Raw genomic sequence first — 22,086 nt, forward strand, 5'->3', positions numbered from 1 at the left:
GTCAATGGTGGCTGGTCGCTTTCACAGGAGCCCACGTTTTGGGAGTCGACGCAATGCGCCTCGTTTTCTGGGTTACCATATGTAGGAGAGTGTTCCTTGTCTTCAGGCGCCTTCTGGTGAATGATGCCACTGGAGTCCGTTGCAACTGTGGACGAGTCAACGAAATCGATGTCTTCCACCTGCTTCACATCCCTGTCCCGTTCTTCAACTGACAATCGCCTCTTCTTGTGTCGCTTGGGTTATTTTTGCTTGCGGGTCCGAGATTCGAAATCCACTGGAGGGTGGGGCTCCACATGGTCGCGGTCACCAGGAATCCCTGTGTCCGATCCCGACAGTGACGGCGGCTGGGTGCCCACGACGCTGCGGTGGGCAGAGGCTGCAGGACCCTCTGCATTGTTTGGCTGCGGCGTCGTCGATGGCGCTGACTCTCCAACGGAGCTCGCAGCGGCCCGAGGAGGTAGCAGGTTTTGATCACCCATCACATCATGTCGTGCCGCCTCCACACACGTTAGCGGGAGAGAGGTCATCGTGGATCGTTGGAGAAGTTCATTGCGGGGCACCTGAACGAGGCGGAGCTGCAGACACTGATTTCTAACATGGCCATCCTGGCCGCAGCCCGAGCAGGTCCTTGGTTGGCCATCATATGTAACAATTGCGCGGCAGCCACCAACGAAAATATATGATGGAACGTGCTTCTTCAAGTTCTATGCGCACTTGTCGTACCCCTTAAGGACATGGTACGTTTCGAATGTGTTCCGTTTCTCCTCGGTGTGGCTCAGAACCGTGCCGTATAGCCGCAGTGCATCAACGACAAGGTTGGCAGGAACTTCCAACGGTAGTTCAAAGATGCGCACGGTACGCACCCCCGAACCAGCATGGTCAATTCCTACCACGCTCACATTACCGTCTGCGTGACAGAAGTGCAAGCCGTTTGCAGATCGTTGGAGTAGTCTGTCGCAGGCCGCTTCGTCAATTAGTTTGAGGTACACTGTGCTGGATACAATAGACAAATGAATGCCTATCAGTTCTTGCGGTTCTCTGTGCATGATGTCTCGAAGAAACTACACTTTTATTGCACACTACATCGAAATTTCTTGCTTTTATAATTACGAATGAGATGTTGGAAGAAACGATAGTTTGTACCCCTCTGTAACAGTTGCTATTAGAATAATTTTATATTCACGTTCTGCACAGGATCGATTTGTACAGTTTGCTTTATATTCATTAAATATCTCCTGAAAGTTGGTCCTTGCAAATTTCTAACCGGAAAACTACCCAACGCACCCCATCCCCCCACCCACCTACCCCCTCAGATTTAGTGGTAAGATGGCTCAGCGGATAGCCGGTCAAAGACTCAACACAGATCAAGCATGAAAACAGGAAGAAGGTGTACTGAACTGCACAAAAAGGTTAAAAATAAAAATAAATGAACTGAAGACGTGCAACATCGTGCGTATTGGAATAGTGGCGGCTTCGTGGTTCTGTGGTCGTTGTATTGGACTGTAAATGGCGAGATCCGTGTTGAAATCACCCTCGTGCCCTTTTTTGTTTCACAAAATTGTGAACTGTCTTCTGTCGGGTCACTGAAGTGTCTGCTGTGTTCAAATTTCTGTCTGTATAGTGGTGTAACGTCCGTTTGCAACAGTGAGGTGTAAGGAAGGGGCCTCGAGAAGTACGTGCCTCCTATTTGTTCTTCACCATTATCACATGTTATGACTCCTGCGTTCCGTTTTCGAAGTTTTGACTACCGAATTTCTTTGTTGTAATATAGTTATGTGTTGTCTTCGTATCTGTGAGAGTTCTATGCGGCTTCTCGCCATCACATTTATTGGAACGGTAATATATTCTTACCACATAACTCACATCCTGTAACCAATGTGTAGTATGACAACTACCAAGACTTCAAAAAGGAGAACAAATACGTCAGTGACCGGGCGGGAAGTTCAAACACCGTGACCACGCAACCACGACGCTGTGATTCTTGTAATTCACTCGATGTTGCACATATTGAACTTGGACCGTTCATTGTTTCTGTTTTTCTTATTTTTTCACAGTTCACTAAAACTACTTCCTGTTTTCATGATTGATCTGTGTTCAGTTTTGACGGACTATACATTGGGCCATTTTACCACTGTGTGGGTGCGCGATAGGAACTTTCCTTTGCAAGTAAGTACCGGTCTGAAACTAAGCTCGTTTCTTCGAGTGTCCGTCACTGCGACTTATTAAAATTTCGGATGTGAGGAAGAAGCCTGTAACCATTGTGCTGTCCTTTATACGAGTATACGTTCGTTGTCCTCTACTAGTTTCATACGTTTGAGAAGTATTCCAATTCAGCCCACACAAGTGTTTGTAAACAATTTCTTCAGCAGGCGTACTGCAGTTTCTGAATATGTTATCGACAAATCGAAGGCTTTGGTTTGTTCTGTTCAAATGTGTGTGAAATCTTATGGGACTTAACTGCTAAGGTCATCAGTCCCTAAGCTTACACGCTACTTAACCTAAATTATCCTAAGGACAAACACACACACCCATGCCCGAGCGAGCACTCAAACCTCCGCCGGGACCAGCCGCACAGTCCATGACTGAAGCGCATGAGACTGCTCGGCTAATCCCGCGCGGCTGGTTTGTTCTGCTCAACATTGTGCACGGCTTGAAGATCGCTCATTGTGTCCAGTATTCTCAGCCGTGGCAACAGTAACTTCTTCAAGAATTTGTGGCGCAAATGGCCGTCGACGTCTTGCAGGAGTAATTCCCAAATCGCTAGTTAGTATGAACTTCCGAATCATGTTCTACAACTCCGATGTGGAAAGAAGACCTGTCCGTATTTCTCTAATGCGTCGATACTCGCGAAGAGTAGCAGCCCTATTGCTGTTGTTTTGGTAAAACAGATTTACGAGTAAAGCCCGGTTCTTTCTTATCCAGACCTATGTTGACTGTTAGCAAATGTAATGTAGGATGGCATTTGTGTTTCAACCCTACGTCGTCGTGCCAGTACCGACGCCTAACGGTAAGTCCTGATACTAACAACGGAGAGGCTGCGTCCCCACTGCAGTGGTCCACAACCCCACGACGACTACCGCAGTCCACTTCACCCCTCCGCCACCCCACACCGAACCATTCTTTCAGGGTTATTGTGTGGTTCGGCCCCCGGTGGACCCCTCCCCCCTCCCCCACTCCCCCAGGGAACGTCTCACACCAAACGAGAGTAACCCCTATGTTTACGTAGTAGAGTAATGGTGGTGTACGCGTACGTGAAGAACGTGTTTGCGCAGCAATCGCCGACATAGAGAAGCTGAGGCGGAATAAGGGGAACCAGCTCGCATTCACCGAGGCAGATGGAAAACCGCCTAAAAACCATCTACAGACTGGCCGGCTCACCTGTCCTCGACAGAAGTCCTCCGGGCGGATTGGTGCCGGGAACCAGGCGCTCCTTCCCAATCCGGAAAGCCGTGCGTTAGGCCGCACGGCAAACCGGGCGGGCTGGCTGAGCGTTACTTCACTGTTAATTGTACTGAAAAATTCTGGTCGCACACCTGATTGGTCGTGACCATAGAACAAGTCTTCATACCTGTGATGAAGTGCTGAATGGTCGTGGCATAATGAATTGTGTTGCTTCTATCTTATGCTTCCAACACATCTGTGAACAAATATAGATTTTCACTGGGGTACATTCTGGAATACTTTGACAACGTTTATACAGGGTGTCCCAGAAATATTGCGACCAACTTCAGGGTTTGCAGAGGGTGTCTTCAGGAACAATGCGAGGATGGGAACCCGTGTCCTGAAAAGTCATCTAACGACGCTACAAATGTCGAAGTTATAGGCACCGTTCCCTGCCATTAGGCCATCCATTCGGCAGCAAACGTGGCTTAGTATGCTGGCGGACAGTAGACGGAACGACTCGCAGTGTTCTTTGCTATTTGGTAATCACACACTGACTGTTTAGATCGCCAGGGGAGAAGATAGGGCTAGCTGCTGCATAGAAAGGCCTTGTATCCTGTGGATGAGGTACTCTGTTGCCTTGGTAAATGCCGTTTTCAGACACGAATTTCCATCCGCAGCTTATTTCTCTCCTAAAATCCTCTAAAATCTCCAATGTTTTTCGGTATACAAGAGAAAAATAAACTGCAGATAGAGACACGTGTCTGAAACCGTCATCCACCAAGGCAACAGAGTATGGCATTCATAGGGTGCAAAGCCTGTCTACGCATTAGCTAGCTCCAGCTTCTCCACTGGAAATCGTGGCAGTCAGTCGCGATCACTGAACAACAAACAACATTGCGAGACATTCCGTCTATGGTCAGCGTGCGAAGTCACGTTTGCTGAACAAGGTGTTGCCTAATGGCAGACGGTGGCGCCTGTAACGTCGACGCTCTGTAATGTCGTCGGATTACGTTTCCAGGCACGGGGTCCTATTCTCTCTTTGTTCCTCAAGACACCACCTACAGCCACTCGAAGTCTCTATCAACATTTCTGGGATGCCCTGTCGTGAGGCCTTCCTCTATATCAAAAATGGTTCAAATGGCTCTGAGCACTATGGGACTCAACTGCTGTGGTCATAAGTCCCCTAGAACTTAGAACTGCTTAAACCTAACTAACCTAAGGACATCACACACATCCATGCCCGAGGCAGGATTCGAACCTGCGACCGTAGCAGTCGCACGGTTCTTCCTCTATATCCAGAGATAATCTTGATACTGAGAAACTAAGTGCATGGTTCTCTGAACAAGTGCCATTGTTTCAGATTAAGGATATATTTTCAGTTATCGCAGGAACTATTGGTCGTGAAGAGATGAACTATTATGTAGCTCAACGAGTTGGCATCAGCTGCATGAAGATAATCGTGGGAGAAAGTTTTATAGATCCGAACCTGAAATTAAAGAATTATGTCATTACCGTAGCCGCAGGTTTCAAACGTTATGAAGACTGCAGACAAAATTGTTGCAATTGATCCTTTCACGTCTTCCACCTAGTTTGCTTTGCCAAGCACGTTTGCCAATTAGTCTCTTCACACAGTATGCCCAAGGGTACAAAATCAATGTTGTATGCAGCTTTCACTCTGATTCAAGAAGAAGTGGACCTTGGCGTGCGCTAATATGCAGTAGTGGACAGTGGATGCCTTCTACATAAAGTACAGAGTAAGATTACAACAACCAAGTTCGCTCCAATATGTGACAGTTATATGAACGACGTGTAAAAACATTTCCGATAATTCGTCTTCCACAAACTTCATTACAATGCAGATGTCTGCAATGGCAGCAAACGGCACTGTGGTAAAACAAGCAATAGAAGATACCGATGACATGATAATGAACACTGTTATATCAAAGGCTTCTGACTTCAAAAATGGTTCAAATCGCTATGTGCACTATGGGACTTAATTTCTGAGGACATCAGTCCCCTAGAACTACTTAAACCTAACTAACCTAAGGACATCACACACATCCATGCCCGAGGTAGGATTCGAACCTGCGACCGTAGCGGTCGCGCAGATCCAGACTGTAGTGCCTAGAACCGCTCGGCCACTGAGGTCGGCAAGCTTCTGACTTCGATAGTGTTCCGATGACAGGTGAAGATGTAGATATTCTTATTTTGTGACTCAAAAATACGAGTAACGTCTAGTTCCAGAAGAGTAAGGAAAAATTACAATACTTCAACCCCCTTTGACAAGAGAAGAATAAAGCCTGCACCATCTTCAAAAAACACCCTTCCCTAGCTCACGTATTTGGTAATTTCAAACAGCCAACACAAAATTTATGCAGCTGGGGAAAGGTTTCTTGTGACATTGTACGAGGGAGACTATGAAAGGAGATACACTGGTCAGTCTTCGCATGCTGGCCATAAGTGAAATCTAAGAGATGTCAAAGGGGTTGCCTATGCTGCCAATGGTTAGGGATCAGAGCATGGGTGTCTCTGTACAGATACGTTTTTAAAGCGCTTAACAAAGGTGCGCAGTTGCCACCGAGGGTGTTGCCCAACTGGGGGATTTAGAGGGACCCTTTGCCATTTTATTCACGAATGTGTCAATATCACACACCTCCGTGCACACTTGCACATGAGGGTGCGAGAAAGGTGCGATGACAAATACATTTTGCTGCTTTGGATCATGTTAAGCTCCTCTATAATGGGTTTGAACCGTCCCTAGTAGTTCCACTCTGTATACCCGAGAAAAAAATTGTGGTCATGCAACACTCCGAAGGAGTGAGATTGCGTTCAATGTGGTTGCAGCCCCGAGACTTCCTTCGAAAAGGGTTGAATCTTCTGAGAACTGGAGTGTCCAAAACGATTTCGTTGACCACCTATAAGAGAACTGCGTAATTTCAGTCCTCGGAGTCGCGGTTCTGACCCCACCACAGATGTGTCAAGAGAAGGGTTGAGATGTGGATAAGCTAGAGGAGGGTGTTGACTTTTCCATGACGTGATACGTCCACAGTCATGTTCGAAGATGTTTCTGGGTGCACTACAGACCATCATATGGCGAGAGCTGGGAAAACGTAATGCACCCAGGAACATTGTCGAACATGATAGTTTTGGTGGTCTAGGTGTTATGGTGTGGGGAGGCATCATGTTTCATGGGCGTACTGACCATATCGGACTGTGCAGATGAAGTAGCTCTTAGAACGAGAGGATATTCAGCGAATGGACTGGCTTGCCCGTTCATCTGTCTTAAATCCCTTGGCACACGTGTTAAATGCGTATTAGAGCACGTCCACATGCACCATCCATCAGTCGTCAATCGCGCTGTGGGACGAATGGAATGTCCTACACAAGAACTCCTTACCAACTTTGTGGCCAGCACTGGAGCAGTTTTCAGAGCAGGCATTGCCATCAGTGGTGGTCACACACTCTATTAAGAACCACGTCCCACCTTCTGTAATGTCCAGGGGACCATCTTACATCGGAGTGATTTCAGTGTAGTTATTGTCTTCGATCTAAAGTGTCACTTCTGTTCGTGTTTCTTTCAGTTACTTACTGTAATATGCAGTAGCAGCAGTTCTTTCTATTTATGGTCAGTTTTTATCGAGCTGTGTTACTTGACAATGTCACATCATACGGAAGTCCTTTTCGTCCGTAAGTCTTGCACACCAGTGTACTGTGGGGAGACTCCATGTATGAGAATTCTAAGCAAGGTCACCCTTACCTCGACATTCATACACATCTTATGCAGCATGCGCGTCTAAATGTAACAGCCGATCACGTGCAGCGAGACCCCATTTTCTACAACGCGCTTTGAACGATGTGCTTCGAAATATTTGTGCCTGCGGTAGCATTGTATTCTGTCGTCTTATTTGCCACATATCTACATCAACAAGATTTCTCTGCAGTTCACATTTAAGTGCCTGGCAGAGAGTTCTTCGAACCACCTTCAGACTATTTCTCTACCGTTCCACTCTCTAATAGCGCGTGGTAAAAATAAACATTTCAGTATTTCTCTACAAGGTCTGATTTCTCTTATTTTATTACGAAAATCATTTCTCCCTAAGTAAGTTGGCAACTATGAACTATTTACACATTCAAATGAGAAAGCTAGTGATTGTAATTTCGTGCCGGCCGCGGTGGTCTTGCGGTTCTAGGCGCTCAGTCCGGAACCGCGCGACTGCTACGGTCGCAGGTTCGAATCCTGCCTCGGGCATGGATGTTTGTGATGTCCTTACGTTAGTTAGGTTTAAGTAGTTCTAAGTTCTAGGGGACTGATGACCACAGATGTTACGTCCCATAGTGCTCAGAGCCATTTGAACCATTTTTTTGTAATTTCGTGAAAAGATCTCGCTGCAAAGGAAAGCGCCTTTTGTTTACTGATTGCTACCCCTACTCAGTTACCATATCCGTGACACTCTCTCGCCTATTTCATGATAATACAAAACGAGCTGCCCTTCTTTGGACTTTTCCAATGTCCTTTGTCAATCATATCCGGTAAAGGTCTCATACCGTAGAGCAGTAGTCTACCAGAGGACGGGCAAGCGTGGTATAGGCAATCTCTTTAGCAGAGCTGTGACGTCTTTTACGTGTTCTGGTAATAAAATACAGTCTTTAGTTCGCCTTCCCCGCAACATTATCTATGTGACCGTCCCAATTTAAGTTGATCGTAACTGTGGTTCCTAGGTATTTAGTGCGTGACCTCACTCTTTCTCCTTAGTGAGAAACTATTCTCACTTTTCGCACCACACATATATCGTGTCTAAGTCATTTTGCAGCTGGTTTTGATCTTCTGATGACTTTACTAAACGGTACACGACAGCATCGTCTGCAAACAATCTCCGCGTATTCTACAGTACAAGGAGGCAACCCCCCCAACCCCACGTTTTATAATGAGGCGTGATCGTGCAGCATCTCGTCGCCTACTCGTGTTTTCATCGTCCTTAAACCACTTTCCATAGGTGCTCATGCCGACCGGCCGATGTGACCGAGCGTTCTAGGCGCTTCAGTCTGGAACCACGCGACCGCTACGGTCGCAGCTTCGAATCCTGCCTCGGGCATGGATGTGTGTGATGTCCTTAGGTTAGTTAGGTTTAAGTAGTTCTACGTTCTAGGGGACTGATGACCTCAGATGTTAAGTCCCATAGTGCTCAGAGCCATTTGAACCATTTTTGCTCATGCCGGCAGCACGTGAACGGCCGACCAGTTTCACCGTTTCCGAGTTGCTTGTTCCCAGTCGTCGGGTCGTAACAATCTTCCCTTCGTCAAAGTCTTTTATGCTAGTTGATATCCGCATTTGCGGCCGTATCGTAGCGAGATTTATATGCCATTTGTCTCTGCTTCTGCTATATACTTTTATTATTGCATTACAAGCCGACAACGATAACAGGTGGCATTCAATCTCTCTGTGGGTGGAGGTTATAATGTTTTCCCTCATCAGTGTATGTCTCGGAAATGTCTTTCTTTTTCGCCCCAGCAAATTGTGATCTACCAATTTTTCAGCTCGACTGCCATCACTCTTACCCTACCAAAGGGCAACGTACTAAGCAACATAACAACAGATTAACCGTCTGAGACTCGTAATCTACGTTGAATACTGGTCTATACATAGTAATAAAATTAGATTATCCATTTGGCAAGCATTTTTAATGTCAAATAACTATTATTTGGTATTGAAGTACGCTTTTATGAATCGCATTTTGGGGGAACCATTTATGTGCTGCAGATATCTGTTGTGCTATGTTTGGAAGCTAATTTACATAAACAAAAACTGTTAATTGTAAATAATGCACTAGAACTCATTAAATATAAATCAAACAGGCTAATTAAGATAATGTGCTTCTAATTAGTAATGGCAATCAATAGAAATTAGAGAATTAGGTGTACCAACTACAGCACTGTAATAAATACACTGCTCAACAAAAGTTTGGAATACTATCTTAGTATACTAGAGATCTCATTGCCGGCCGAAGTGGCCGTGCGGTTAAAGGCGCTGCAGTCTGGAACCGCAAGACCGCTACGGTCGCAGGTTCGAATCCTGCCTCGGGCATGGATGTGTGTGATGTCCTTAGGTTAGTTAGGTTTAACTAGTTCTAAGTTCTAGGGGACTAATGACCTCAGCAGTTGAGTCCCATAGTGCTCAGAGCCAAAAGATCTCATTGACCTAGGCATTTCACGCATTATCCAGTTAGGGCCCATATACTGGGCGGTGTTTACTACTGGCACCCTTTGTGGCCCTTTCCCATTTACTTAAACATACCGCTGTCGCGGGCGCCACACAGCGAGCAGTCCAGTATTAACAACAGCTTCATTCAGTTTGTGTTCAGCACTGCAATAATATGCCACGTAGAGGCATACACTCCTTGATAGAGTCAGGATAGTGTCTTTACTTGCAGCAGGTCATACACAGCAAGATGTTACCGATCGGTTACATTTCACTCAAAGTGGCGTGTCTGAGGTGTGAAGAGAGTACAGAGACAAAAAAAATATGAACGACAGACATCGCAGTTGTCGTCCTCGTATGACAACACCAATGCAGGATCGTTTCCTCCAATTGTCAGCTCACAGGCGCTCAACATCAACTGGCAGAAATGTTGGAAATGACTTCTCCCGGGCAACAGGGATTCGTATCTCAAGCCAAACAGTGCCTAGGAGACTGCATAACGGTGGTCTTCATTCGAGAAGACCAAAGAGAAGTTTTTCAATGAACCAACGGAACTGACGCAATACAAGGACCTGGGCTCTTGCACATCAACATTGGACCATTGCAGAATGGAGTGTAAATGTCGTGTGACTAGGGCCTCCCGTCGGGTAGACCGTTCGCCGGGTACAAGTCTTTCGATTTGACGCCACTTCGGCGACTTGCGCGTCGATGGGGATGAAATGATGATTAGGACAACACAACACTCAGTCCCTGACGTAGAAAATCTCCGACTCAGTCAAGAATCGAACCCGGGCCCTGAGGATTGACATTCTGTCGCGCTGAGCACTCAGCTACCGCGGGCGGACGCAGAATGGAGTAATTTCATGTTGGTGACGAGACCAGGACTGGTTTGGAGACGCGCTATACGACACCAGGAACGCCGATACGTTCAGGAGCTCCATCCGTTTGCAGGTGTAAGTATAATTTTGTGAGCCCAAATAATGATGGGACGACGGGCCCCTCTAATTCCCATCTATGGCAAGTTGACTGGTCCCCGATACCTCCAAGAGGTCCTAAAACCGACAGTAAGGCCCTACAGACGTTAAATCGGTGACAATGCCCTCACCGTACTCTAGCAGCGTCTCGGTATCTTCAAAGATGCAACATCAAATGGTTCAAATGGCTCTGAGCACTATGGGACTTAACTTCTGAGGTCATCAGTGCCCTAGAACTTAGAACTACTTAAACCTAACTAACCTAAGAATATCACACACATCCATGCCCGAGGCAGGATTCGAACCTGCGACCGTAGCGGTCGCGCGGTTCCAGACTGCAGCGCCTGGAACCGCTTGGCCACCCCGGCCGGCGATGCAACATCTGCCGAATGCATTGGCCAGCAAAAATCCCAGACATGAATGCAATTGAGCATGCATGGGACCTGTTGAGGGTGTCCTTTGCACAGAGTTCAAAGCCACCTGATAATCTTCAGGACCTCACTGAAGCCGCCATTGAGGAGTGGGTCCCATACCCCAAGGTAAACCTCATCTAGAGAATGCCTCGCAGAGTGGAACAAATCCGTGTGCGGGGAGGACATATTCACTACTAAAGAAGACTGATAATCAGCATCATGAGATAACGATTTCAGCTGTTTTTGTTTTCAAGGTGTACACTTAGGGGAGAGTCTGCTTCGTTTCATAATGATGTTTTGTAACTAACTAAAATTGTTCTTGTTTTCAGAGGGAGTTATGTTAATGTTGTTAATAAAGTATTGAACGAACCTCAATGGATGTACTATAAGAAGTCATTGTAATAAACTCTATGATATTCCAAACTTTTGTTGAAATGCGAATTATAAACACTTTAACTTCTATAAATGTTTATAGTAGTTACTTTTTACAAACTTTATTAATATCTTACTCTGAAGTGTTCAAAGTAAATGAGCAGACGACTCCATGTATTCTCCTTCTACACTGAAGCACCGAAGAAACTGGTACAGGCATGCGTATTCAAATACAGAGATATGTAAACAGGTAGTACACGGCACTGCGGTCGGCAACGACTATATAAGACAATAAGTGTCTGGTGCAGTTCTTGGACCGTTACTGCTGCTACAATCGGAGGTTATCAAGATTTAAGTGAGTTTGAACGTGGTGTTATAGTCGGCGCACGAGCGATGGGACACAGCTTCTCCGAGGTAGCGATGAAGTGAGGAATTTCCCGTACGACCATTTAACGAGTGTACCGTGAATATCAGGAATCCGGTAAAATATCAAATCTCCGACATCGCTGCGGCCGGAAAAAGATCCTGCAAGAACGGGACCAACGATGAATGAAGAGAATCGTTCAACAACGTGACAGAAGTGCAGCCCTTCCGCAAATTGCTGCATATTTCAATGTACATGTAAATGTCGTGTGACTAGGGCCTCCCGTCGGGTAGACCGTTAGCCAGGTGCAAGTCTTTCGATTTGACGCCACTTCGGCGACTTTCGCGTCGATGAGGATGAAATTATGATGATTAGGACAACACAACACTCAGTCCCTGAGAGGATAAAGTCTCCGACCCAGCCGAGAATCGATACCGGGCCCTTAGGATTGACATTCTGTCGCGCTGACCACTCAGCTACCGAGGGGGTGGGGGATAGACGCAGATTTCCATGCTGGGCCAAAAATGTCAGCGTGTAAGCGAAGCTTTACGCCTCGCCTGGGCCCGTCACACCGATATTAGAGTGTTGACATAATGCCCGTTTCAAATCGTATCGAGCGGATGGACGTGTACGGGTGTGGAAACAACCTCATGAATTCATGAACCCTGCTTGTCAGCAGCTGACTGTTCAAGCTGACTGTTCAAGCTGACTGAGGTTCTGTAATGGAGTGGGGCGTGTACAGTTGGAGTGATATGGGACCCCTGATACGTCTAGATACGAATCTGGCAGCTGACACGTTCAAGAACATCCTGTCTGATCACCTGCATCCATTCATGTCCATTGTGCATTCCGACGGACTTGGGCAATTCCAGCAGGACAATGCGGCACCCCACACGTCCAGAATTGCTACAGAGTGGCTCCAGGTACACTCCGCTGGCCACCAAACTTCCCAGACATGAACATTATTCAGCATATCTGGGATACCTTGCAACATGCTGCTCAGAAGAGATCTCCACACTCTCGTAGGCCTACTCTTACGAATTTATGGACAGCCCTGCAGGATTCGTGGTGTCAGTTCCCTCCAGCACTACTTCAGACATTAGTCCAGTCCATGGCACGTCGTGTTGCGGCACTTCTGCAGGCTCGCGGGGCCCTACACGATATTAGGCAGCTATACCAGATTCTTTGGCTCTTCAGTGTATAACAGGGATTGTTACCTTAATTTAGAATTTTTTTTCACTCCTCTCTGGATTTAGCGACGGTGATAACACTCAATCAGTGGTGAAATAAGAGATAACAATGGGAAAGTGGGAGCATATGATAAAAGAAACGCTGATCTGCAAGTCTGCAGTGATGTAGCACATACTGTTTAAAAACTGGCCTTTCAAGAATCAACGAGCAAAAGTCTTGCAGTGCCTTTCGAAACAAACTTAATTACTTAATTATGGTTTTAACTAATACCTTTTAGGTAACTAATTTTTTCTGTGTCAACAGAAATTTTACAATTTACTTATGCGCCAGTTGTAGAATATTCACGCTCTTAGGATTTAATAGTGCATGCACTTGTCTATCATGTTGTTTTGCGGTCATATGTGGACTTGTATGTCTAGTTAATTCATAGTCATTGGGGAGTTCCAAGATGCATCAGTGCCATTTAATTATCACTATCCTCTTCAAGTGCGAAGCAAATACAAAGATATTTACATTACACAACGTATCAAATTTATCCGGATACCTCAAAGTAATTCGAAATTGAAGTTAGGTGTCACGAGGGGTGGTCCCACCAGTATAAAAGGAGGCGGGAGTACTGTGTTGTCAGTAGAGAAGCAGTAGCAGGAGAATGCGTTGAGTAGCAGTGCTCAGTGACTTCGAATGTGGACTAGTCATTGGATATCACTTGAGTAATCAATCCACTTGGAATATTTCGACCCATCTAAGGCTGCCCAATGGTGCTGTTGGTGGTGTGTGTGTGTAAAGTGAAAACGCGAAGGAAACCACTGGTAATCAGAGACCAAGCAAACCTTGATTACTGACAGAATTGGCCGTCGAGCATTGCGGATGTTGATTGTACGGAATCGCAAGAAATCGACGGAAGGCATCACTTGTGACTTCCAAAGTTCTACCAGCAGCCAGCCACCGCAATTACTGCGTGTCGGGAGTTAAAAATAATAACGAGGTACAATGGTGGAGCTGCTTCTGGTAAGGCACACATTTCAGGGGACAGTGCTGAGCGACGCTCGAAGTGCTGTAAAGAGCGACGGCACTGGACAGTGGTTCAAAATGGTTCACATGGCTCTGAGCACTATGGGACTTAACATCTGTGGTCATCAGTCCCCTAGAACTTAGAACTACTTAAACCTAACTAAGCTAAGGACATCACACACATCCATGCCCGAGGCATGATTCGAACCTGCGACCATAGCGGTCGCGCGGTTCCAGACTGTAGCGCCTAGAACCGCTCTGCCACTCCTGCCGGCTTTGGCGAATGCCTGGAGAACGTTACCAGTCATCACACGGAGTGCCAACGGTAAAGTACAGAGATGGTGATGTTACGGTATGTGGGTGTTTTCTGTGGTGATGGTGTGATCTCCTTATAGCGATTAAGAAACAGCTAAATGGGGAATGATATGAACCCATAATAAAGCATTGTGTACTGTGTACTGTAGACGAACTCCTCGGAGACGGTGGTTATTTGTATCTGCTTGACAATGCACCCTGTCATAAGGCATCATCTGTGAGGCAATGGTACGTGGCCAATAGAATTCTTGAAATGGACCTACCTGGCCAGAGACCCGACGTGAACCCAATGTAACACCTTGAGGATGAGTTAAAACGTCGACTTCGCTACAGACTCCAGCGTTCAACATCATTACGTTCCTTGGTTTCGGTTCTTGAGAGAGAATGACGTGCCATTCCACCACAGGCATCCATACAGCTGATTGTAAGTGTCCCAGAAAGAGTTAAAGCCGTCATAAAGGCGAAGGGCTCTCACAATCTTTGCTAATGTCCTTCAAATAAATGCGCTTTTTATTAGAGCGAGACCTTTTCACGAAATTTCAACCACCAACTTTCTCCTCCGAATTCGAATATACTTTGTTGGCACCCACCAACATACATAGAAATGATCTTCGTAATAAAATTAGAGAAATCAGAGATCGCACGGAAAAATTTACGTGTTCATTCCTCCCGCGCAATGTTCGAGAGTGGAAGGATAGAGAAATAGCTTGAAGGTGGCTCTATGAACCCTCTACCAGGTCCTGAATCGTAGATTGCAGACTAGTCATGCAGATTGACATGTAATAGATGTCCTGATACTTTTGATCTGATAGTGTTCATTATCAGTGTAGAAGGTTTATAATAGTGGTTTTGCTGAAAAGTCGTTATACAAGTTATATCTCATTGTCTCGTATCTATTTACTTAGAGTAACAAATACCGTCAAAGCAAGCTATGTTAACATGCCTAGTTCACTGACATTCCATCGGGAGGTTTTCGGTTTTGACCATGTGGGTAGACGAAATTCTTATCACCAATATTTGACCCGAAGGGAGAGGTCTGGCGTTACCAGACTACCCATCAATGTCATGGGATAAATATCAAATCTCTGTACAGTGTCTCATAGAGTCAGGGCACATGACAGTGCTGATGGTGACCCAGCTGTCGGGTGTAGAAGTTAAACTCGACGGCCATGTTGATGATGTTCAAATGGAAATTAAGAAGGGGAAGACAGTGGAAGAAGACGAAAAGGATGAAAGCAGAGGAGAAAATTTGAAAAAGATTTCTGCTCAACACAGTTGGACGCTCTATCAGCCACAAGTGTGTTCTCATTCAAGTGTATCTGGTGAATACTGGACCGATCGCAGTTTATATGTTTCACTCACAGCTTAGGCGATTTCTCAGCTTACGATTTTCGATCATAAGTTTGCAGTAGCTTATTTTGATTTACACCTCTTGACAATAGCGTATGTGACAAGTACAAGACGTAGAATTCTCTAGTGACAGTGGAAAGATCTTTAGGTGACGTGATGATGTGGAATCCAGTGTCCAGCTGTGTTACAAACTGTGCAGAGGGGAGAGTCTCGAAAGTGGCTGATACTTGAGAGCTGACCGATTCAGAATAATGATCTCCTTCAGGATTTCAACAGCCTCGAGGAGTTCTTGAACGATATGCTTGAAACGAACATTATTTTTACACCAGTTTTCACAATATTGAGGAAATTCGCAAAAACAACGCCACTTCTTAAACTTACAGTTAGATCAAATGAGACGAAGCTTAGCCGCGGTATTAACACAAAACATACCATAAACAAAATATGAAATTCAAAGTTGCATCAAATGGTTCAAATGGCTCTGAACACTATGGGACTTAACTTCTGAGGTCATCAGTCCCCTAGAACTTAGAACTACTGAAATCTAACTAACCTAAGGACATCACACACATCCATGCCCAAGGCAGGATTCGAACCTGCGACCGTAGCGGTCCCGCGCTTCCAGACTGTAGCGCCTAGAACCGCTCGGCCACTCCGGCCGGCTGCACACAGTACTCGATTATTTCATAAATATGGTAGATGCAGCAATACATTCGTGGTGTGGGTACGATACTATTCCTTTAAATGCATAGCAACGTACAAAGGTGGACGAAAATCTGGGAACAACGAAAACACAACACATTACCACGCTTTACGCAGTGTAGGAAAACCCGTTGGCGTTCAAAACAGCTTCCAGTCGTCTCGTAATCTGTAAATACACATCCTGTATGAATTTAGAGGTAATCTTATACAATTCTTTTTGCAAAATAGTGGCACAGGTAACAATGATGCAGGTGGATAGCGTTCATGCACCCTTATTTTTTTGACGGCCTTCGTAGTGACAACACTTCACTGTAGAAACGGCCTACGAAGTCACCGCCACACTTTTAATAGCGGGCCGACCGGTCCGCTGGAACAGTGAACAGAAAGATGAAAACCCAAACACTCGGATTAAATGAAAGTCGGTACTTATCTTTATTAACGACGATACAGAACACAGTGGTGAACATGGTCTACAGAAATCTGTCTAGTTCGAGTCGGAGCGGCTTGGTCAGCGTCGGCTGACGACAAACAACAACTCTGCTGCGATGAACACACAACTGACTAGCAGGTACACAATTCGGTGGCGAGTATACAACTGAGCGGCGGATACAGAACTGTCCTAGCGCTCGCGACTCCAGCGCTTAAGAAGCCAGAAGCCAGCGGTGGCGCGCGCAGACTTGCGGCGATTTCCTGTATCGCTGGCGCTGCTTATGCGGACGGCGTCCGGACTTTGATGCTGCCAACCTTTTTGGCAGCGGGCTCGGTTGGCATTACTGGCTAGGATATAACACTCCTCCCCCCCCCCCCCAAGTCGCCGCACCGTCGTTGAATAAGGACGTGGCGAGCGTCGACGGTGGGGGAGGGGTCTGGCCGCAGGCGTAGCAGAAGAGACCGGGGCGGAGACTGTTGTCGGTGGCAGTCCCCGGTCCGCACCCCAGCATTGGCTGCGCGGGGCCTCGGGAAACACCGACTGAAAACCGAGGTCAGGGTGCACGCCTGTGACCACGGGCACAGCTTCTGGTACTGGACGCGACGGGGCGTCGGGACCCACGAAGAGAGGCAGCGTCTCCTGACGCTGCGTCGACGGCTGCTGAGTGGGCGCCGGACAAGGCGCTGCGGTGTCAGACTCCATGGGGGTGCCCAAGGAAAGCGGTTGCAGTACAGGCTGCACAGCCACCGCTTGGGAAGGCGGCCCGGCTGAGGGGTCGACGTCCATCAGCTCCGAAGGCGGTGGCGACTGAAGAGGGACCGCAGGCGCCGGAGCGACCACCCGGGGCGCTCCCGTATGAAGCTGCGCGGGAGGCAGCAACGGGACGGGCTGTCGGCGTGGTAGCGGCGACGGCTGCTGCTGCTGCCCTGGGGGCGGCAGCGAAGTCGGAAGGCACGGCTGGAACCCGCCGCGGACCAAATCTGTGGACAAAGAACGAGCGGCAGAATCCGGGCGGCCAGCGCGGCGCAACTGGTTCTGATGCCTCCTGTGCACCCCAGTAGCACCTTGAACAGTATAAAAACCGCGACCCTGGACACTTATCACGGTACCACGTTCCCAACGACGGCGACCGTGATAAACTCTGAAAAAAACGGCGTCGTTGCGCTGAAAACGCGTGCGATGCTCAGAAGCGGCGGGTCGATCCGGGGGGTGCAACAACCGTAGTAGGGTACGATGACGACGGCCGTGGAGAAGCTCCGCAGGCGAAGGGCCGTCGCGTGGCGTGGTCCGGTACGACGACAGGAACGTGATGAGGGCCTGCTGACGAGAGTGCGTAGCACGAAGGCGGTCCATATGATCCTTGAATGTGCGTACAAAACGTTCCGCTGCACCATTCGATTGAGGGTGGAACGGCGGAGTAAGAACATGGCGAATGCCATTGGCAGAACAAAAACCTTCAAATTCAGCAGAGGTAAATTGTGGACCATTGTCAGACACTAAAACTTCTGGAAGACCCTCAATACAAAAAATTGAAGTCAACGCCCGTATAGTTTGTGCAGACGTTGTAGACTGCATGGGCACAACAAACGGAAAATTACTAAATGCATCTATCACGATGAGCCAACGAGAATTCCAATATGGACCAGCGAAATCAATATGTACTCGCTGCCAGGGACCGGCAGGGCGTGCCCACTCAAAATAGCGTTGAGGCGGAGCAGCTTGGTGTTCGGCACACGTCGAACAATCTGTAGACATCTGCGTAATCTGCTTATCAATACCGATCCATGTACAATGACGGCGGGCGAGCTGCTTGGTGCGGACCACTCCCCAATGACCTTGATGCAACAAGTCGAGGACCTTGGATTGGAGCACTTGGGGAACCACTACACGAAGCTGGTCATTCTCGGTGCGTAACAGCAAAACTCCGTGCGAAACAGACAACAGATGACGTTGCGGATAATAGCGACGAACCACAGGATCCGATATGTCCTTTGCCTTGGACGGCCAACCACGTTGAACAAAACGTAATAGTAAACTCAGATGAGGATCCGTAGCTGTCTCACGTGCCACCTGACGATAATCAATCGGAAAATCCCGGAGGGATTGATGCTCATCGGCGTCAATCTGATGGCAAGAGTCGTCAGAGGAATCGAAGACATCATCCGCAGCAATCGTCAATCTAGAAAGCGCGTCAGCGTTTGCATGCTGAGCTGTAGGGCGATACAGTATCTCATACTGGTATTGTGATAACAAAACAGCCCAACGTTGTAGTCTCTGAGCTGTCCGCTGAGGAACTGGTTTAGACGGATGAAACAGCGACGTCAGGGGCTTGTGATCTGTGACTAAATAGAATGGTCTACCATAGAGGTAGTGATGGAATTTTGTGACACCGAACACAATAGCCAACGCTTCCTTGTCCAATTGGCTATAATTACACTGAGTTTTGTTTAACAATTTAGATGCGAACGCAATAGGACGTTCGGTGTTACCGACTCGGTGAGACAACACAGCACCGAGACCGAAAGAAGAAGCATCACAAGCTAACACCAGAGGCTTGTTAGGGTCGTAATGGACCAGACAACGATCATTCAATAAAGCCTCTTTTAGCTGCTGAAAGGCTGATTGGCAATCAGCTGACCACACAAACGGAACATTCTTACGGCGGAGACGATGCAACGGTGCAGCAATCTGTGATGCATTAGGTATAAACCTAATATAATATGTCAATTTGCCAAGAACTGCTTGCAATTCATGCAGATTGCGAGGGGCGGGCAAATCACGAATAGCTGCTAAATGTGACTGGGAGGGATGAATGCCTTGAGCATTAATAACATGTCCCAGATACTCCAACTCCGTAAGGAAAAATGAACATTTATCGATGTTGCAACGTAGGCCTGCCTGAGACAACACTGTAAACAAACACTCCAAATTACGGAAATGTTCAGCAGGCGTCCGACCGGACACAACAATATCGTCGAAATAGTTGCAACACGATGGCACATTAGCCAAAAGTTGGGACAAAAAACGCTGAAAAACAGCTGGAGCTGACGCACAACCAAAAGGCAAACGCAGAAAACGGAACAACCCCAACGACGTGTTTATGACAAAATACTGTTGCGATTGCTCGTCGAGGGGCAATTGCAAATATGCTTCACGGAGATCAATTTTGGAAAAGAAACGAGCTTCCCCTAACTTATCCATCAGCTCGTCCGGTCTAGGTAAAGGAAAAGAATCAATGACAGTCTGAGGATTAACTGTCGACTTAAAATCAGCACACAAACGTAACTTGCCAGACGGTTTCTTTATAATAACTAAGGGAGAAGCCCACTGGCTCGCTGAAACGGGTTGAATAACACCGTTGTTTTGCCAACGACGAAGTTCATCTTCTACAGGTGCCCGGAGGGCGTGAGGCACTGGACGAGCACGAAAAAATCGAGGCTGAGCATTATCTTTTAACGTAATATGAGCGGCAAAGTTCGCAGCACAACCGAGTTCGTCTGTAAATATGTCACTGTATCGTTTACACAAATCGGTTATGCTGTCTTGAGGAACAACAACAGAATTAAGTTGCAACACATTGTCTTGGATAGACAGGCCAAACAAGTCAAAACAGTCTAATCCGAAAATATTTACACTGTCTGTAGCGCGGAGCACTGTGAATGAAACTGTTTTTGTGTTGCCCCGGAATGTGGCTGGCACGCTACATACACCTAACACAGGAATGTGTTCGCCACTATAAGTAGCCAAAGAATGTTTTGCCGCTGACAGTTTAGGGCGGCCGATAGCCGCATACGTAGCACTATTTATGAGAGTCACCGACGCACCAGTGTCTAATTGAAAATTGAAGGTCTTATCCTGGATGCGTAGCATCACAAATAGTTTATTACACTGTCTCTGGATCGGTGCAGCGGAGGCGGAAGACACAAAATCAGCGCGTTTAGCGCGTGTTCGCTGCTTACGACAACTCGTGGGTTGGGCGGGCGGAACAACAACTCCCGCTTCACTTGCAGTCTGTACATTACTTTTTACAGCGTTTGAATTACGCTTGGGTCGCATAGCAGAGGGCTGGGTGGGTGGCTTATTGCGAACAAGTTTATTACCCACACGAACCGTGGAAGAGTCTTTAAACCCGACCTCCTGGGCGGGCTGGCTTTGAAGAACATGAATATCCATGGGCTGGGCAGCACTAGAATTGTTCTTGCGTTTACGCAAACAAACAGTCTGGATGTGTCCTTTCCTTTGACAAAAGTGACAAACCGCGTTTCGTAACGGGCAACGTTCACGAGGATGAGCAAGAACACACTTAGGGCAAGACTTAAGTCTATCATTTTGCACACGCGGCTGACGAATGTGTTTAACATGACGCGGCGGGCTAGTGTTTACAGTCTGACTCTGCCGGTGGGGCCGCGGGCGTGACATAACTTGCTTAGCACAGGCAATTTGAGAAATACATGGCTGATCTAACTCACACTCAGCATAGTCAAAAGTATCTTGGGCTTCAATAATGTTCATCACAGTCTCTAATGACGGGTCAGGCAACTTTAAGATAGCAGCACGAATACGAGAATCTGCAATGTTTTGAGTAATAGCGTCTCGTAACATGACATCACTGTAGGAAGCTCCACACACACAATTAAATCGGCACTGACGGGTGAGGCCCCGTAAATCTGTTAACCACTGTTTATTAGATTGATGTGGCAGTTTCTTTAATCTGAAGAACTTGAATCTGGCCGCTGCCACATGAACTCGCGACTCGAAATACTCAGCAAGCTTGGTAACAACAACGTCATAGTCTAAAGCTTCTGGCTTGGATTCCGGAAACAACTTACAAAGTAGTCTATAGACTTCCACGCCTGCAGTGGAAATTAAATAAAGCTGCCGCTCATTACCTGTGATTTTGTAGACTGACATGTGCGCCTGCAACTGCGCGAAATATTCTTGCCATTCTTCTCGTGATGCCTCAAAAGCACGAAAAGGCGGTGCTGCCTGTGCTTGTTCCTTTTGTGGTGGTGGATTAGCCCGCTTGTTTGGCGATTGCTTCCACCAGATTTTGTATTTGCTGACTCTGTAACAAGATCAACTGTTGTAATTCGGCAGACATAGTGAACACAAATTAAACCAGCCCCCCCAAAATTATATCTCAAGAAACAAGTTGAACCAGCCCTGCACACGAGTTCGGAAGTCCTCGTCGCCAGTTTTGTGACGGCCTTCGTAGTGACAACACTTCGCTGTAGAAACGGCCTACGAAGTCACCGCCACACTTTTAATAGCGGGCCGACCGGTCCGCTGGAACAGTGAACAGAAAGATGAAAACCCAAACACTCGGATTAAATGAAAGTCGGTACTTATCTTTATTAACGACGATACAGAACACAGTGGTGAAC

The 22,086-nt window shown here is 47.0% G+C and overlaps 1 protein-coding gene across 1 annotated transcript; it reads right to left on the reverse strand.

Annotated features, from left to right (window-relative positions):
• Positions 1 to 239: 239 nt before the first annotated feature.
• Positions 240 to 20,875, reverse strand: LOC126249316 (uncharacterized). Its single transcript, XM_049950970.1, has 3 exons — positions 20,662 to 20,875; positions 17,165 to 17,682; positions 240 to 560 (listed from the first exon to the last, which is right to left on the reverse strand). Exons 1-3 carry the CDS (start codon positions 20,873 to 20,875, stop codon positions 240 to 242), a joined length of 1,053 nt encoding a protein of 350 aa, XP_049806927.1.
• Between the last annotated feature and the right edge of the window lie 1,211 nt (positions 20,876 to 22,086).

The sequence above is a fragment of the Schistocerca nitens genome, chromosome 3, assembly GCF_023898315.1.
Source record: "Schistocerca nitens isolate TAMUIC-IGC-003100 chromosome 3, iqSchNite1.1, whole genome shotgun sequence".
Taxonomy (NCBI): Eukaryota; Metazoa; Arthropoda; class Insecta; order Orthoptera; family Acrididae; genus Schistocerca; species Schistocerca nitens.